The sequence below is a fragment of the Canis lupus genome, chromosome 31, assembly GCF_011100685.1.
Source record: "Canis lupus familiaris isolate Mischka breed German Shepherd chromosome 31, alternate assembly UU_Cfam_GSD_1.0, whole genome shotgun sequence".
Lineage (NCBI taxonomy): Eukaryota > Metazoa > Chordata > Mammalia > Carnivora > Canidae > Canis > Canis lupus.
Window position 1 is genome coordinate 37,148,936 of NC_049252.1, and position 14,492 is coordinate 37,163,427.

The window sequence follows — 14,492 nt, forward strand, 5'->3', positions numbered from 1 at the left end:
TGGGTGCCCGTGTGCTGTTGCTACAGCCGGGGGGCTCCTCCCACACTACAAAGGCAGGACCCGGACGGACCCTTGTTCCCCCAGCACCAGCAGGTGCTCCCAGCCCCAGAGCCAGGGGACAGCCAGGCCCCCATGTGGGCACCCAGGGGTGGCGTGCCCTACAAGGCAACCTCCTGAGAAGTGTCCCTGGCCGAGGTGTGCGTGGGCCCGGACCAAGCGGACAGCCATAGATGTCACACCCCAGTACCCGAATGGCTGTCGTCACTGGCACGGCCCTGCACCATCGGACACCGAGCCCACGTCACCGCAGTCGTCAGGGGATGCACCGCCAGCTCTCGTGAGCTCTGGGCACAGCCCGGTTTAGGCCACCTGGAGACTCTCCTGGTAAGAGAAGTGGAACACGATGGGGCCTCCGGAGGTGTCCCTGCCGCAAGTATCTACCGAGCTAGCAGTCATTCCTGTGACCCCAGGCCCCCCCGTCCCCGGCTCTCTGGGAGCCTCAGCGGAGAAATGCTGGGTCACCAGTGAACATGGAGGTAACTGGTTAACAGGTGGGGGTGTCTGTCTCAGCCTGAGTCTGAAACCATGGCTTCGTTTCTACCCCAGTCACTGACGGGTATTAATCCTCACCTCCAGGACGGAGACGTGCGTGGCTGCCAAGCAAGGGAGAGGGAGTGAGTGACTTTCCACAAGAAATAAGTTACACCAAGGATACTGTATCACTACAAATTTTATTCAGAAACCCATCTTTGTTTTTTTTTGTTGTTTTTTAAAAAAAATTCCCGTTATGAACTGGTTTGGTCAATCAACTACAACACTGTCTAGCAGACATACGGTAAAAACGGCATGGCTCAGAATCGCCCAGATCTTTCACGGTCTCTCGACCGCCTCCTGTCACGCTCCCGTCCCCCACCGCCGCCGCCGCCACCACCGCCGCCGCCACGACCACGGTCTCTAGACCGAGAGCGACGCTCCCGAGACCGGGACCTCGATCTATGCCTGCAACCAAAGAAAACAAAACTGTGTCATCCAAAGCAAAGCATCCAACGGTATCTCACAATGATTAACGCTTCCGAATACTGTATCCCGCCGAGTGGATGGCACCAATAAAGGGAAATCGCTCCCACGAAACTGCACACCCACGCTGTACGTGCACCCAGAGGCCAGGGCAGAAAGCCAGCTTGTCAGGATCATGAGGCAGGTGACCCTCCATGGCCTGTGCTTCCAGGATGCCAGCTCCAAGGGTCGGGGGCTGTTTGACACCCCCCGAAGCTGTTATCAGGCCCCGGCCCCTCCCCCGCTGGGCTCTGGGGCACGGAGGGCAGGGCTCGTCTTCTCCCATGCTTTCTGTTGACAATGAAACAGTCACCAACAAGCCCTACATCTCCTGGGACCTGTTTCCCAGGAGGGGGGCGAGAAGCCCTGGGGTCAGAACTCAGCCAGGCGGGATAAGATGCCTCTCCTGACTTCCGGGCTCACTCTCTGTTCTGTGGCACCGCAGGCTGCCCTTCACCACCGGGACCACACATGGGACCCTGCCGGATTCCGCCCACACTCCCTGCCCCCAAAGCAAACGGGCACCAAATGGGAGCCCCCAGAGGAAACACGCAGCACATGAAGTTATGCTGAGGGATAAACCCTGTGCTCACGAACCCACTTGGACCGCCTCCCCCTCACGCAGGTCCCAAGGGCTCGCAGGACAATGTGGGATATTCTTTTAAGAGTACATTTCATACCTGAAAATACATACTATGTCCCAAACAGTGACTTTTACACTCAGGGCATGCTTTACTTGATGAAGTACCTTCCAGAACAGAAAGCGCCAGGAGGCAAGAGAAGGCTGTGGGAAGTACTCACTTCTTGCGCCGGCGCCCGTACAGCTCCCGCCGCAGCTCCCTGGAAATGGGCTTCAGGTGCATGAAGTTGCAGAAACCGCCCCGCGTGCACTCCCTGCGGGGAAGCAGAGGCCACCATGCCGCGCGCTGCCTGCTAGTCCCCCGCCAGCCCTCCCGCGGGCCCCGCACCTGCGCCGTCACCTACCCCATCTCGTACTGGCGGCAGCACGCCTCTCGGAAGTCAGTCACCGGGGAGAGCTCAGCGTGGATTGGCTGCCCATTAAACCAGCGGTTGTTCAAGTCAATCACAGCCTTTTCCGCGTCTTCCTCTCGGCGAAACTGAAAAAACGAAGCAGAGATGCCTGCTGCCCACACTCACCCAGAAAGACCTCCTCTCCAAATACACGTGACACGTTCACGGGGGCAAAATATAGTGGGATGCTGCTGCACAGCAAATTTAAAGACAGACTATCGGGATCCCTGGGTGGCGCAGCGGTTTGGCGCCTGCCTTTGGCTCAGGGCGTGATCCTGGAGACCCAAGATCGAATCCCACATCGGGCTCCCGGTGCATGGAGCCTGCTTCTCCCTCTGCCTATGTCTCTGCTTCTCTCTCTCTCTCTGTGACTATCATAAATAAAAAAAAAAAAAAAAAAAAAAAAAAAAGACAGACTATCTTTATCTGCAATCGGATCACATAATTCTGTGATGGTCTGAGATCAGACACACACAGCCTAGGCTTTCGATCAGTTAAAAGAGCAAATGCGATGATTTGTGTGGGCCATGGGGGCTTAAAAAAAAAAAAGGGGGGGGGGGACAAGAAACCACACATATAAACCAACTTCTCCTGCATCCAGACAGCCCGTCAGCAACAGCGATGAAAACCCCAACACCGAAGTGTGGTGACTGTGGTGTCCCATCCATCCCTCCGGCACCCACGGCTGCTGTCATGCCCAGGCTCTGGCCAGCCAAGGACTGAGTGCATTAACATTCATGACTAGCAGCGAGCTTTCAGAACTTTGAAGTTCTAACATCCGAAGGTAGGCGGTCTTCGCTCCTTAGTCTGCATCAGTCAAGAGACAGAACTCCCACCTGTCAGTCTGTTCCTACCTTGACGTACACGTTCCCAACTAGGTGGTCTCCGAGGTTATCACAGACATTCATCTCCTCGACTTCCCCATACTTCTCCTCCATTTCTGTAAAAACCTCCTGTGGGGGGGGGGGGGGGGGGAGACGACACAGTAATTTAAGGCTCAAGAGATACTTAAAGTACCACCTGCACATAACTCCCATTTAAGCATATCTATGAATAGGAACGTATTTTAACTCCTTGCAAAGGGATACAGAAGGCGAACAGGCTGGTCACTGTCAAATAGTATCTCACCTCAAAGAACTCATCATAGTGCTCCTGCATCTCGACGTCACTCACGGCACCTATGAACAACAGAAACCTTGCTGGTTAGAGACGGAGCCTTAAAGACAACGCTGCGTTTAACTCAAACTGCTACAGTAACACACATTAGATTGTCTAGAGAGGAAACACAACAGAGCTGCATTCTACTGGAGCACTGAAGATACTGCGTGACAGCCAATTGTTAAAAATTTTAAAGTGTGGTGAAGTTTTTAAATGCCCCCTATGACGGTCTCAGTTCTGGCTATTAAAATCACAGCAAGTTTTAATCAGCATCAAAGGGCCACGTTTTCAGAAAGTGTTAAGGAAAAAGTTTACCCTCAAGAAATTTTTAAATGAAAATTTTCTTCCTTTTATGATTTAAAATAGAGGCCAAGGAATCACACTGATTTTTTCCTCTTTAACAGGCTAAAATAAAAGCTGAAATCAGGGTATGTGATTAAGAGCTAATGTTCCTGACTAATTTCTTACAGATTAGCAGCCACACAATGCTATTATAAAATTCTTTCTGATGCGATTAAAACCCAAATGACGATAAATAAAGACTCAGTAGGATAATTACGAAGTTCAATTACAGTAGTTCGAATGCCTCTGAATAAAGGGAAAGTTACAATGCTTTGCTGAAGGAAGCATTCTTATTTTATATTCCATAACTATTCCCATCAAGTTTATTCTTCATAATGCACATGCACTAAGTGTAATCAATCATGTCCACTGTGTGGGCAGATTTTCCAAATTTACATTCTACCCTCATTATCATTCTACCAAATTTTACCGTTCAAATTCTACAATTCTCTTACCTAAACCTGAGAAATCACAAAGCTGGCATGTCAATGAACCAGTGTCCCATACAGCCCGATCACGGAGCCTACCAAGGCCGAGTGGCTTCAAGGCTGGGCCAGCTTACTGTTCAGTTGTCCCCTCCCCGACCACAGTCCTGGACCGGCAGCCCAGCCTCATCAGGCGGCGAGGGCACTGGGGCAGAGGCACGCGGATGTATCCACCATGCTGCCTGGGGCAGTTTCCCTGGAAAACTTTATCTTTTGATTCTGAGAATGACTGACATTTACTTTCTAATGCATGGGAGGGGGTAGGAGGGGTGATTCCTGCCATCTTAGTTATTTTTGAATTTCCGGGGGAACCCAGCTTGCTTTAGAACCCAAAACCTCTTGACTGCATTAGGCAACAACTACTCCTCTTGACAGCCCGGTACAATTTAAAAGCTATCGTGGACATGACCTCCTTCCTCGGGCAAATCAAGTTCTTAAGAAGAAGTAGTCGGGAGAAGAGATGCCCATTCCAAAGGGCAGATTTTAATCTTTACATTCCCTTCTCACATCAGAAAAAAATGAGGAGAAAAGACATTTGCATGCTCAAAGTGCTAGCCCTGTTGAGTCAGGCTCTGGTGGTGGTTCAAAGACTGTTGTAGTCATGGTATTTCTAATTCTCTCCCTGGAGAACAGCATTGTACCTTAGTGACTTCTGGGAAGTTCAATTTGAAAATGCTCGATAGTGGGCATATTTTATCTTCTAGACTCTGGTTAAAAATCTCCAGTCAACCATATAACTAGGGCAGGACAGAGATGAGTGATTAAGACACTGGTCAACTGCAAAGTCATCTACGTGACTCCATGGATCTTACATAATACCACCTGAAGATACCTAGTTTTCTCACAGAAACTTTCTTCAACTGGGATTCATACTTCTATACACGAAAGGGCATGTTAAAAAGTCGTAAATTTAGGAAACTGATGAACTCGGCTGGTTGAAATTTACTCGAAGGCTCTGTTGCAGGTTCATCAGCTTAAATGGATTTTCTACCTAAATTGATCAGAACTTCATTTAATTTGTAGAATCTGGAGCCCATAATCGGAATATTTGGTACAGCTCAACTTTTATTATGTAGCATACGCACAACAAGAGCACTGTGAATCGCAGGTAAAGACACGAAGAAAACTAATCCAACATTGTTTTGTCAACGAAGCATCCGCAGTCCCCAAGTAAACGATCAGGGCAAAGAATGATTAATTGTCATTACTCAATCGTCAACCTCTCATTCGTTTTACCCCAGGGCAGGGCTGTTACGAAAATTATTTAATAAGTCCATATGTAAGTACTTCCCTCCACCTATTGATTTTGTTTCTTTAAAAAACAAAGCAAAACCAAGTATTTTAAAACAAGGGCTACCCGTAAATCCTGTTGCCATCAGATTCAGGGAAACAAATGATCTGCTATCAGGTCAGCACGGCATGGAGAAACACGGTGTGTTGGCAGGAGAACCTTCCCAGCCCTCCCCCACACAGACACGTGCACTGTGCACTCACACAGCCGCACAAAGAGGGTGGCCCGAGCGGGCGGTGTAGACTGTCCTATGAGCTGAGGAGCCGTGGGCCAAGGATGTGTGGGACTTAGGTCTGTGGCTATTCAGGGGCACCTGTGGACAGCATTTTCTATTACATTTTGCAGCTTCAAAACAAACTAGAAAATGAGAAGCTGTTTGGTTTGGACCCCTTGATTTTAGTAGGAGTCCAGGATGATCCTTTCAATGTATCCAGATGACTGAATTCATTCCACGGCTCAAGAGCCATAAAATCTAAATTTTAGCTTTTCGAAACTTCCAGGGATACTAATATGGATCCTGTTCTTGAAAAACTACCCCTGAGGAAACACAACGTTTGTAACTTAAATTTACTATTTCTCAACATAGGGAGAAACGAGCAGGGTCTACTAAATGCCCAGACTAGCTCCATCTCCCCACCAAGTACACCTTTTCTTTTCCACACGTAGTAAGCTAGCTTCTCCAAGTTGCAGAAAGCTACGTAAAGGACTTTGGTTAAAGACTGAGTCGGCATAGGGCTGGCGTTGAGGAAAACTCAGAGGAGTCCGTGCAACTCGGAAGATCCTCACTGGGAAACACTCTCAGAACAATGCTCTTACAATAAAAGCATGAGCTCCAGAATGGAGTTCAAGAAAAAGTCTGATAAGACATAAAACCTCAAAAATAATTTCAGGATACTGCTTTTTAACGTGAGAGAAACTTTCGGATACTATTGCTCTTAAGAGGGGAAGAACACAGCTGCACATTTAACTCCAAGTATATTCTCCCCTGGGATGACGGTCAAGGTAGCAAGAGCAGCAGCTCCAAGCTATCGTACAGGGAGGGTATCCTTTCTGGTCAGTTTTTGTTTCTTAAAAAGTGGGCAGGAGTTCAAATCTCAGAGGTTTCCATGGGGTCAGTGGGACACAAGCTCTCGACACCTCTAGTGAAAGGCCGTCCTTGACACTACAGCGGCAGACCAGGTGGAGCTGACACTGAGCTCTGACACGCAAGCCCAGGGAACCAGGGAAGGAACTTGTATGAACTTACAGCGCAAACCGTCAGCAGACTGGGAAGAGTTTTGAGGGTTACGGTAAATGTTCAAGAGGGCAATGGTCTGAAATACAAAACGCAACAACTTTATATTATGGAAAATTAAATTTAAACACTTAACCGGTTTCCTGTGGCGATCACTTCAGTCAAGACTCAGTGCTGAAAAAAGAGCAAGTTATTTTCTTTCGAAGCAGAGAGGTTTTTCTCTTAGTTGGTGGCTGTCTTGGAGCACCCTAACACTGCAACGTCACAGAGATCCCATGATATGCTGATATTGTATTTCTGTTCACGGGACGCAAAGATTCCCCATTTCCAAGTTCCAACCCAGTTACGAGTGCAAGCAACTTGGCAGGTTACTACCAAAATGGTCTTCGCTATTACAGAAAACTTCATGAGCTGAGAAAGTGCCTGCATAAACTGATGACAAAAACCATGAGAGCAGAGAAATACAATAATTACATATCATGAAATCTCCACTTCCTAGAGGAAAAATTGTAATGGTGAAATAAAACCCACACTTATTGGGCAACTTACCTTATTGATTCCTAAACATTCCTAAGATTTTTACCTTTACAGAAAGAACTTAATAAAGGCCAGGGGTTCAGGCACTGGAAAGACCAGTGTTTGGCTGGGAACTGTCAAGTGTCACATGGACAGACCCCCTCCCTCTCGTTAACAAACGTCAACCCAGGGAAGAGGCCTCCCCAGAGCCCTTGCCTCGGACAGCCTCCTGAACGTGGCCAAGTATCAGGTTCTTGCCGTAGGTACCAAGGCCTTCCAGCACCTTGTCCTGTTTGCAACAGCTCTACGTCAGCAGCTCAGAAGCCAACAGTATTTGTCTCAATTAAGAGTGGGCTCTTTAACACCATTGTTTTAAAAAAATTTCTCCAACTGTGGGACTTACAGTGTGAGCCGTCAGCCGTCTGTGCACTGTTTTGGGGATTACGATAGATGTTTTGAATCAAGATGGTCTGCGGGGAAAAAAAAATAAAAAGGGGAATTCTACTGGCTGCTGTGCATGTATTAGACAATTGCAAAGAGACAACTTGTTTGCAAATGGCTCAACGCTTGCTTGTCTGTTTCCCACAAGTCAGACACTTGTCCTCTGAAGAGCACACCCAAACCATCATATTATGAAAACAGAGTGTGAGCAGTGACTTAGGTCAAGTTAGCCAGCAACCAGGAAGAAACTGTAGCCATTTTTTCAGTAGTCCCACATTATTCCAGCGTTTTAATGCAAAATAAATGATAGCAAACTAACGGTTTTCTTATACTCCAAGCTAGCAGACACTAAGATGTTGAAAAATTCACATGCTAATCATATTCCCCACACAAAATGATTTTTATTTTTTTTTTATTTTTTGGGAAAACCAAATGCGTAAGTCAACTGTATGCAGTCCATCAAGCTGTCTGGTCTCACAGGAAACAGGCGCACCAAATGGGTGTCCTGACTGTCATGGACACCTATCCCACATTTGTTTGCTTGGTGGGACCTCTGTTTACATAATACAATAGCTTAAACATCTGTTCTTTTCCGATCCTTCTTTTAAGGGAAAAAAATCCTTTTAGCCCTTGTGCTTTAAACTGGATCAGGAAGACTTGAAACCTTACATTGTACCGTTCTTCTTAAAATCAAGTTGTCTGAAAAAACAAACCATGTTTAAGTTAGTAGGCTAATATATTACATGAATCTTAACGTCCACATCACTGCAAGAAGCTTAAAAAGAAACCCACACTGAGTTTTACAAGCTGAACCAATATACTGCATGATTCAGAAAAATAAATGTTTAGTCTCAACAACACAGGTCCACAGCAGTTTTGTGAGTGGCTTTACAAAACCTGCAGTTCCGTTTCTAGCTACATTTAAAGGAAGAAGTTGTGTGGGCACACCCCAAAGGTCTGCTATGGGGAAACCCACACGGGAGAAACATCAACCGCCAGGCCATGACCATGTACATGATGGTCTCACACACACACACACACACACACACACACACACACACACCCCTTCCTGCAGAGCCTTGCATCTTCCCCCAGCCACCAAGTACTGCCCCAGGTCAACTTATCTTGGCCTCGGCTGTTTCCCAAAGCTGACTTGACTCAGTTTTCAATGGGAATCACCAGTAAGCCTAACAACTCTGACAGAAAGCTATACAGAGCCCAAATATTCAACAAGGAATTCATTATAGGTCTTGCTCGGGTCATCTGGCAGTGGTTGGTTAGTGAAGGAAACTATACCCAGAGCGGGCATTGCAATTCCATTATAATTGGGGTCAGGATTGCCTGAAACCAACCAAGCCCGTAACAATGAGATGCTCAGGTGAACACATAGAACTGACCCCAACGTTAATGGAATCGCTGCCTCTTCTTGATCCAAAGTACTCAGATTAACTTCACATTAACATTCTGAGGTATCAGTGATTCACACAGAAAATAAACCAAATGGCTCTGGATAGCTTAAAGAAAACTTTCCTACCAGGATCACTTCTCTCTCAGCCCAACACTTGGCACATCTGGAAATAACCCACAGAATCAAAAATCTCAATGGACACGTAAGATGTTTGTTAACTGCCCAATCTATAATCACTGGCTTAGCTGGGGAGATTTAGTTCAGAAATCAAGCCACTTAAAAAAAAATTGCAGTAAGGTTTACAGCAATATCTACAATATTCTGAGATTCAAAAAAGAGACGTATTCTCCTAAATTAAAGATAGGTTCTTGTTATACTAACCATGCTGTGTCAGTGGAATAATGGGGGAGAGGAAGCCATCACCCCTCTTCTAAAAACATATTACATATGTTTCTAAAACATATTGTGGGGTTTTCTTTGGGCTTAAATTAGAAAATACAAATATCTCTTTCCTACAGCAATTGGCTGATTTTCCTAAATACTTATAGTAAAATGTAAACATCTGTTCTGGCAGAAGTTCAAGAACACGTGAACAGGATGATGTGAGCTCAGAGGCAGGGTCTGGCAGCTTCCAGGGGCTACACACAATAGCTACCCAATGATTCAGAGGATGCTCACTCAGATGTCACCACCAGTGGGAAGGAACTTAAGCCCTCAGTCTGGAAAGACTAGAATTTTTCAAAGTCTAAATATCCAGATAAACATGGGCAGAAGTTTCCTGTTCCTATTACAGGTGCTTTTTCCCCTAACTCCTCAGTGATCACCTGTAGGATGCAAATCCCACCTGTTCTTCAGTTAACAAACAAAGCCAACCAAAAAATCTACAATTTCTGATTGATCTAAACTCACAATGGACGACCTAAGCCCAAGCTAACAGGCACCTCTCAACCAACCAAATAGACCGGCTACAAATAACTGAAGGTAAATGCCCATCTTCAAATGTTAAGTTTCATTTTTAATGTTTCTATGACATGATGTCATGGCTAACCCCTCACCTGGGCATCTGCAAGAGGGGGCACACCCAGGACTACTGGGGAACCCGAGCATGTGCTGAGAATGGCACAAGCACCCCTGTGGGTGGCTCTGTCCGTCTCTGCTGCCTGGAGAGAGCAAATTGCAGAAAGCCCACTTGGCTTCAATCGGTGCCAGGAAAACAAGGCTAAGTCCACGCTGGCGAGGCTGCCCCCACTGGACCCACGTCTATGAGAGGGGAGAAGGGGTGGCAAGGCGGCAAAGACCAGTCACAGCCAACAAGCAAACATTAATCACTTCTTTGTAAAAAGCTTCTCTACCTGCGGAAGAAGAACCTGTCTTGCAGACCTCCTCCCTGGGGGTGGTTCACTGGTCTCATTCTCATTTAAACAGAACAACATACAAACACAATGGAGACTAAAACTACTAGAGAAAAAAATGTCCTATGTAATACATGGAAAAGCATTAACTGCCTCTGTAAAGTACATGAAGTTTTGATAATTTGCATGAATACAGAAAAAAGAAAGAAAAAAACAAACCTGGCTAAAGGTCGGTTTATTGTGCAACCGAGAGCATCTGTCTCCATGACGACATGCTCCAATTTTGAAATAAAATGAACAGTTGACTCTGTAAGGGAAAATAAGAGCTGATTATTTTGCTGGGAAGGCATCAAACAGATGTAAATACGTCAACATCACATATGCTTCTGAACTACTTTTCTTTTGCTCTGAGAAAACACAGACATACAGTTTTCTTGGGTAGCAGGTCCCTTCCCCTTCCTAGCAGCATTTCTGGGTGACCCTCCCCTCAATCTGCCTCTGACAAATACGTTAGTCCTTCAATGAAGAGTGCTCTAACTCCACCCCAGACACCCCCCCATCCAAAGCCACTCCACTCTCAACTACTTGCTCTGCTCTGCTGTTTCTTCTTAATGGAATATTTAAGCTTAAAACTAAATTTAATTCAAAACATATCTATTCTCTAGCGTTCCATGATGAAATTCTCTCTTGAGGACACCAACACAGCACAGTGAGGGTTGAGATTCTGACTCTGCCACTAGCTACCTGGGCTTGGGCAAGTCACCCCACCTCTCCTGGTCCCAGGAGCCACCTGTAAAATGAGGAAAATGCCAAGCTGGCTTTGTTCCAAGAATCACATGCCATGTGTACACTTCATACTTAGTGCTCATTAAATGCAATCTCTCACTAAAACAAAGTCCATGTTCTCTCGTTCATGACGCCAGACCAACAGGAAATTTCCAAACAAAGGTCTGAAGTACGGCAGTCTCCTGGTTTCAATACACTGACACAAGCTATCAGGGGAACTCATCTGCTTGTTCCTACACAAGGCCACCTCCTGTCTGTATCACAAAGCTCTCCCTTAGGACCGTTCAAATACCTGGATGATCCAGATCAAATCAAAACTAGCAATCCAGCCATCACCGTGACAGCAATGTCAGATGGCTCAGATCTGTGATGGGTCATGAAATCTTACTGGATGAGCACCACTCAAAGCTAGATTTGCAGACTTGGGAGGGTCACTTCGTAGGTTCAATTTTTTTAGCAAGGGCTCTACGTTCAGACAGTCAATCCAGAGTTAGAATCAAAGGGTCTTAAAATTTGATGGTCTGCAAAGATCAATTAGCCACCAATTTATCAGGTATCAATAAGCATGGAAAAGTCTGAATTTACCAGGGGAGGAAAATTACGCATTTGCAAACTTATCCTTAAGTCTTACTTCACGTATAATTTGAATACATAACTTACATCTTCAGAAAATCACCTGAAAATTAAGAGCTTATTTTAAAAATACCTCAGAATGGGCAAAACCCCCGCCTGAACAACACCCAACTATTCTATATAATTAAAACAATCTTTGTTTCTGTACTTTCAGAAATGGCTTTAATTTCATAGCACTTGATTAGAATTTAGTATATCAGTCAAAGCTGTCCTAGTAATAAACTTTTAGCAATCCGCTTATTAAACCACTGAAATAAAAGAGATTTTTAAAAAAGTGACCATTACAGAGAAGATATTAGAGGACCAACCTTGCTTGAATTTAGAAAATGACCATAAGTTCAAATGTAGGACTACATAAATCTTTTTAATTGGCACACACCTACATTTTACTTATAGCTTGGGGGGGGCGGGGGGAAACGTTAGCAAGAATCATCATCTTTGTTTTTTAGGCATTGATACTGTGTCCTGGAAACTAAAACCCCACAAATCTCCCCGAAATGAGACGAGTAACAGATTAAATAATCAAGTTTCTGAATTAAAGCCATGCCTTTTACAATTCGGCTTTAGTAGGCTAAAATGTGGTTACTTACATCAGGAATATATAAAAAAAGGTTAATTGGAATAAACCTCTAAAAGTTCTGCAGAGTACAGTGAAGGCACCATCTGATGTAACTTTTTACAAGAATAAGGAAAAAAACTTTATGGACTACAAGTCATGGCCCACACTATTACAAGCTCAGGGAGGAAGTTACTGACGCATCTTCCTAATCATTCTACACTCCGAGAAGGCTCTTTCCAGCAGAGCTGGCCCATTCATTCAGGGTGATGTTTACAGGTAGCTTCCTCCTCTGAGCCCCGTCCACAGCGCTTAAAAAGCATCACATCGGTGCATCTAACTTTAATTTCCCTTTCCCGACATACAACCGCCCCTCCAGTTCCTGGAGATCAAGACCCAAATTTCATTCATCTTTAAGTCATCAGAGATGGACTCAATAGTGTTTCTGGAGTGACCACGACTAATGATCATGTCACATGGTTTTGTCACTAAAATATATAACCCCCTCTTCCAAGCACAAGATGTTTTACAGGACAGACTGCATCCTGGAAGACAAAGAATTTAAAGGGTTTCAGGGGCCCCTGGCTGGCTCAGTCGGCGGAGCAGTGCGTGGCTCTGGATTTCAGGTTTCTGAGTTTGAGCCCCACGCTGGGTGTAGAGATTACTTAAAAATAGAATCTTTAAAGGGCCACCGGGTGGCTCAGCGGTTGAGCATTTGCCTTCAGCCCAGGGCCTGATCCTGGAGACCTGGGATAGAGTCCTGCTCCCTGCATAGGGCCTGCTTCTCCCTCTGCCTGTGTCTCTCCCTCTCTCTCATGAATAAATAAAATCTTTTAAAAATAAAGTAAAATCTGTAAGATAGAATTAAAAAAAACCCGTGTTTGAAAAAGTGGTTTTAGGGCAGCCTGGGTGGCCCAGTGGTTTAGCGTCTGCCTTTGGTCCAGGGCGTGATCCTGGAGTCCTGGGATCGAGTCCCATGTCGGGCTCCCTGCATGGAGCCTGCTTCTCCCTCTGCCTGTGTCTCTCTCTTTCTCTCATGAATGAATAAATAAAATCTTAAAAGAAAGAAAGAAAAACAAAAAGTGGTTTTACAACATTATAACAAACCGAGGGCTGGATCATCAAGAGCCCTCATCAAGGTAGAGCCCAGAAGAATCCCAACACCCTTAACTACTTCTCCAAAATGCAGACCGAGCCGCAGCTTAGTCTAGTCTTTAGTAGGTTTCCAAATAAGAGTTATGCTCCTAAATGAAGACATTTACCCTGGAGTCCAAACTTCCGCCAGCGCACCGGGAATTAAAACCTCCAAGATCAAAATCCAAATTTTTTTTTTTTTTTTTTTTTTTTTTTTTGCTTTTTGCTTTTAACCCAACAACCGGGTAGCAAAGGCATGCAACCTTAAAAAAAAAAAAAAAAAAAAGAGGTGGGGGGACGGCGAGGAGGGACCCCGCGTTTCTCTCGATGCTGGAATCACAGGTCCGAGCGCGTTCAAAGCTGCGGGCCGAGCTCACGGGTCCTCCCGACCCGCCGCGTCCAGGCCGAGGCTCGCGGGGCGGACGCGGCCCCGAGCAGCCGGGCCCCGGGCTGTCCAAGGCCGCCGGCCCGCAGCCGCGTTCGGGGCCCAAGCGGGGGGCGGGGGCCGGTTCCCGTGGACAACTTCGGCGCGACCCGCGACGGCTCGGCGGCGGGACGCGGGCCCGGGGCGCCCCCAGACGGGCCGGGCCGCCGAGCACCCCCGGCGGGAGAGGCCGCGCCGCCCAGCGGAAGCCCGCCCGGGCGCCCACGAGGCGGCGGCGCGCGGCTCCCGAGGCCGGAAGGGCCGCCGCGCCCCTCCCCCCCGCCCGCCCGGGCCTCCCGCCGCCGCCCGCGCCCGCCCGCCCCCGCGCCCCCGCCCCGGAGCCCGCCGGGCGGCTCCCACTCACTTGTCTTTCTCGGTGCCAAAAATGGAGGCCAAGTACTCCGCCATTTCCCACCGGCCGCCGCCGCCGCCGCCGCTGCCGACGCCGCCGACCCTGCCCGACGCCCGCGGGAGACGTCACCCGGACGCGACGACGCTCGCCCCGCCCCGACGGCCTGGCGGCGCTGCCCAATCCGGAGAGGCGTTGCCTGCGCGTGGGCGGGGCTTGGCGCGGGCGAGGCGCCGCCCCCTCGGCCCCGGAGCCCGCGCTGCGTGCGGCCGCCCCCGTCCCCCCCGACCCGTTC

The 14,492-nt window shown here is 47.4% G+C and overlaps 1 protein-coding gene across 4 annotated transcripts; it reads right to left on the minus strand.

Moving 5' to 3' along the window:
* Positions 1-712: 712 nt before the first annotated feature.
* Positions 713-14,349, minus strand: U2AF1 (U2 small nuclear RNA auxiliary factor 1). Of its 4 annotated transcripts, none has more exons than XM_038581588.1 (8): positions 14,213-14,349; positions 10,535-10,622; positions 6,611-6,677; positions 3,217-3,266; positions 2,943-3,041; positions 2,041-2,174; positions 1,858-1,950; positions 713-999 (listed from the first exon to the last, which is right to left on the minus strand). In XM_038581588.1, the coding sequence occupies exons 1-8, from the start codon at positions 14,254-14,256 to the stop codon at positions 852-854; spliced, it is 723 nt and encodes a 240-aa protein (XP_038437516.1). In that variant the 5' UTR covers positions 14,257-14,349; the 3' UTR covers positions 713-851. The 4 variants fall into 4 exon arrangements, with proteins under 4 accessions (XP_038437516.1, XP_038437517.1, XP_038437518.1 ...); XM_038581589.1 differs by lacking the exon at positions 6,611-6,677 and adding an exon at positions 7,518-7,584; XM_038581590.1 differs by lacking the exon at positions 14,213-14,349 and adding an exon at positions 13,553-13,594.
* Between the last annotated feature and the right edge of the window lie 143 nt (positions 14,350-14,492).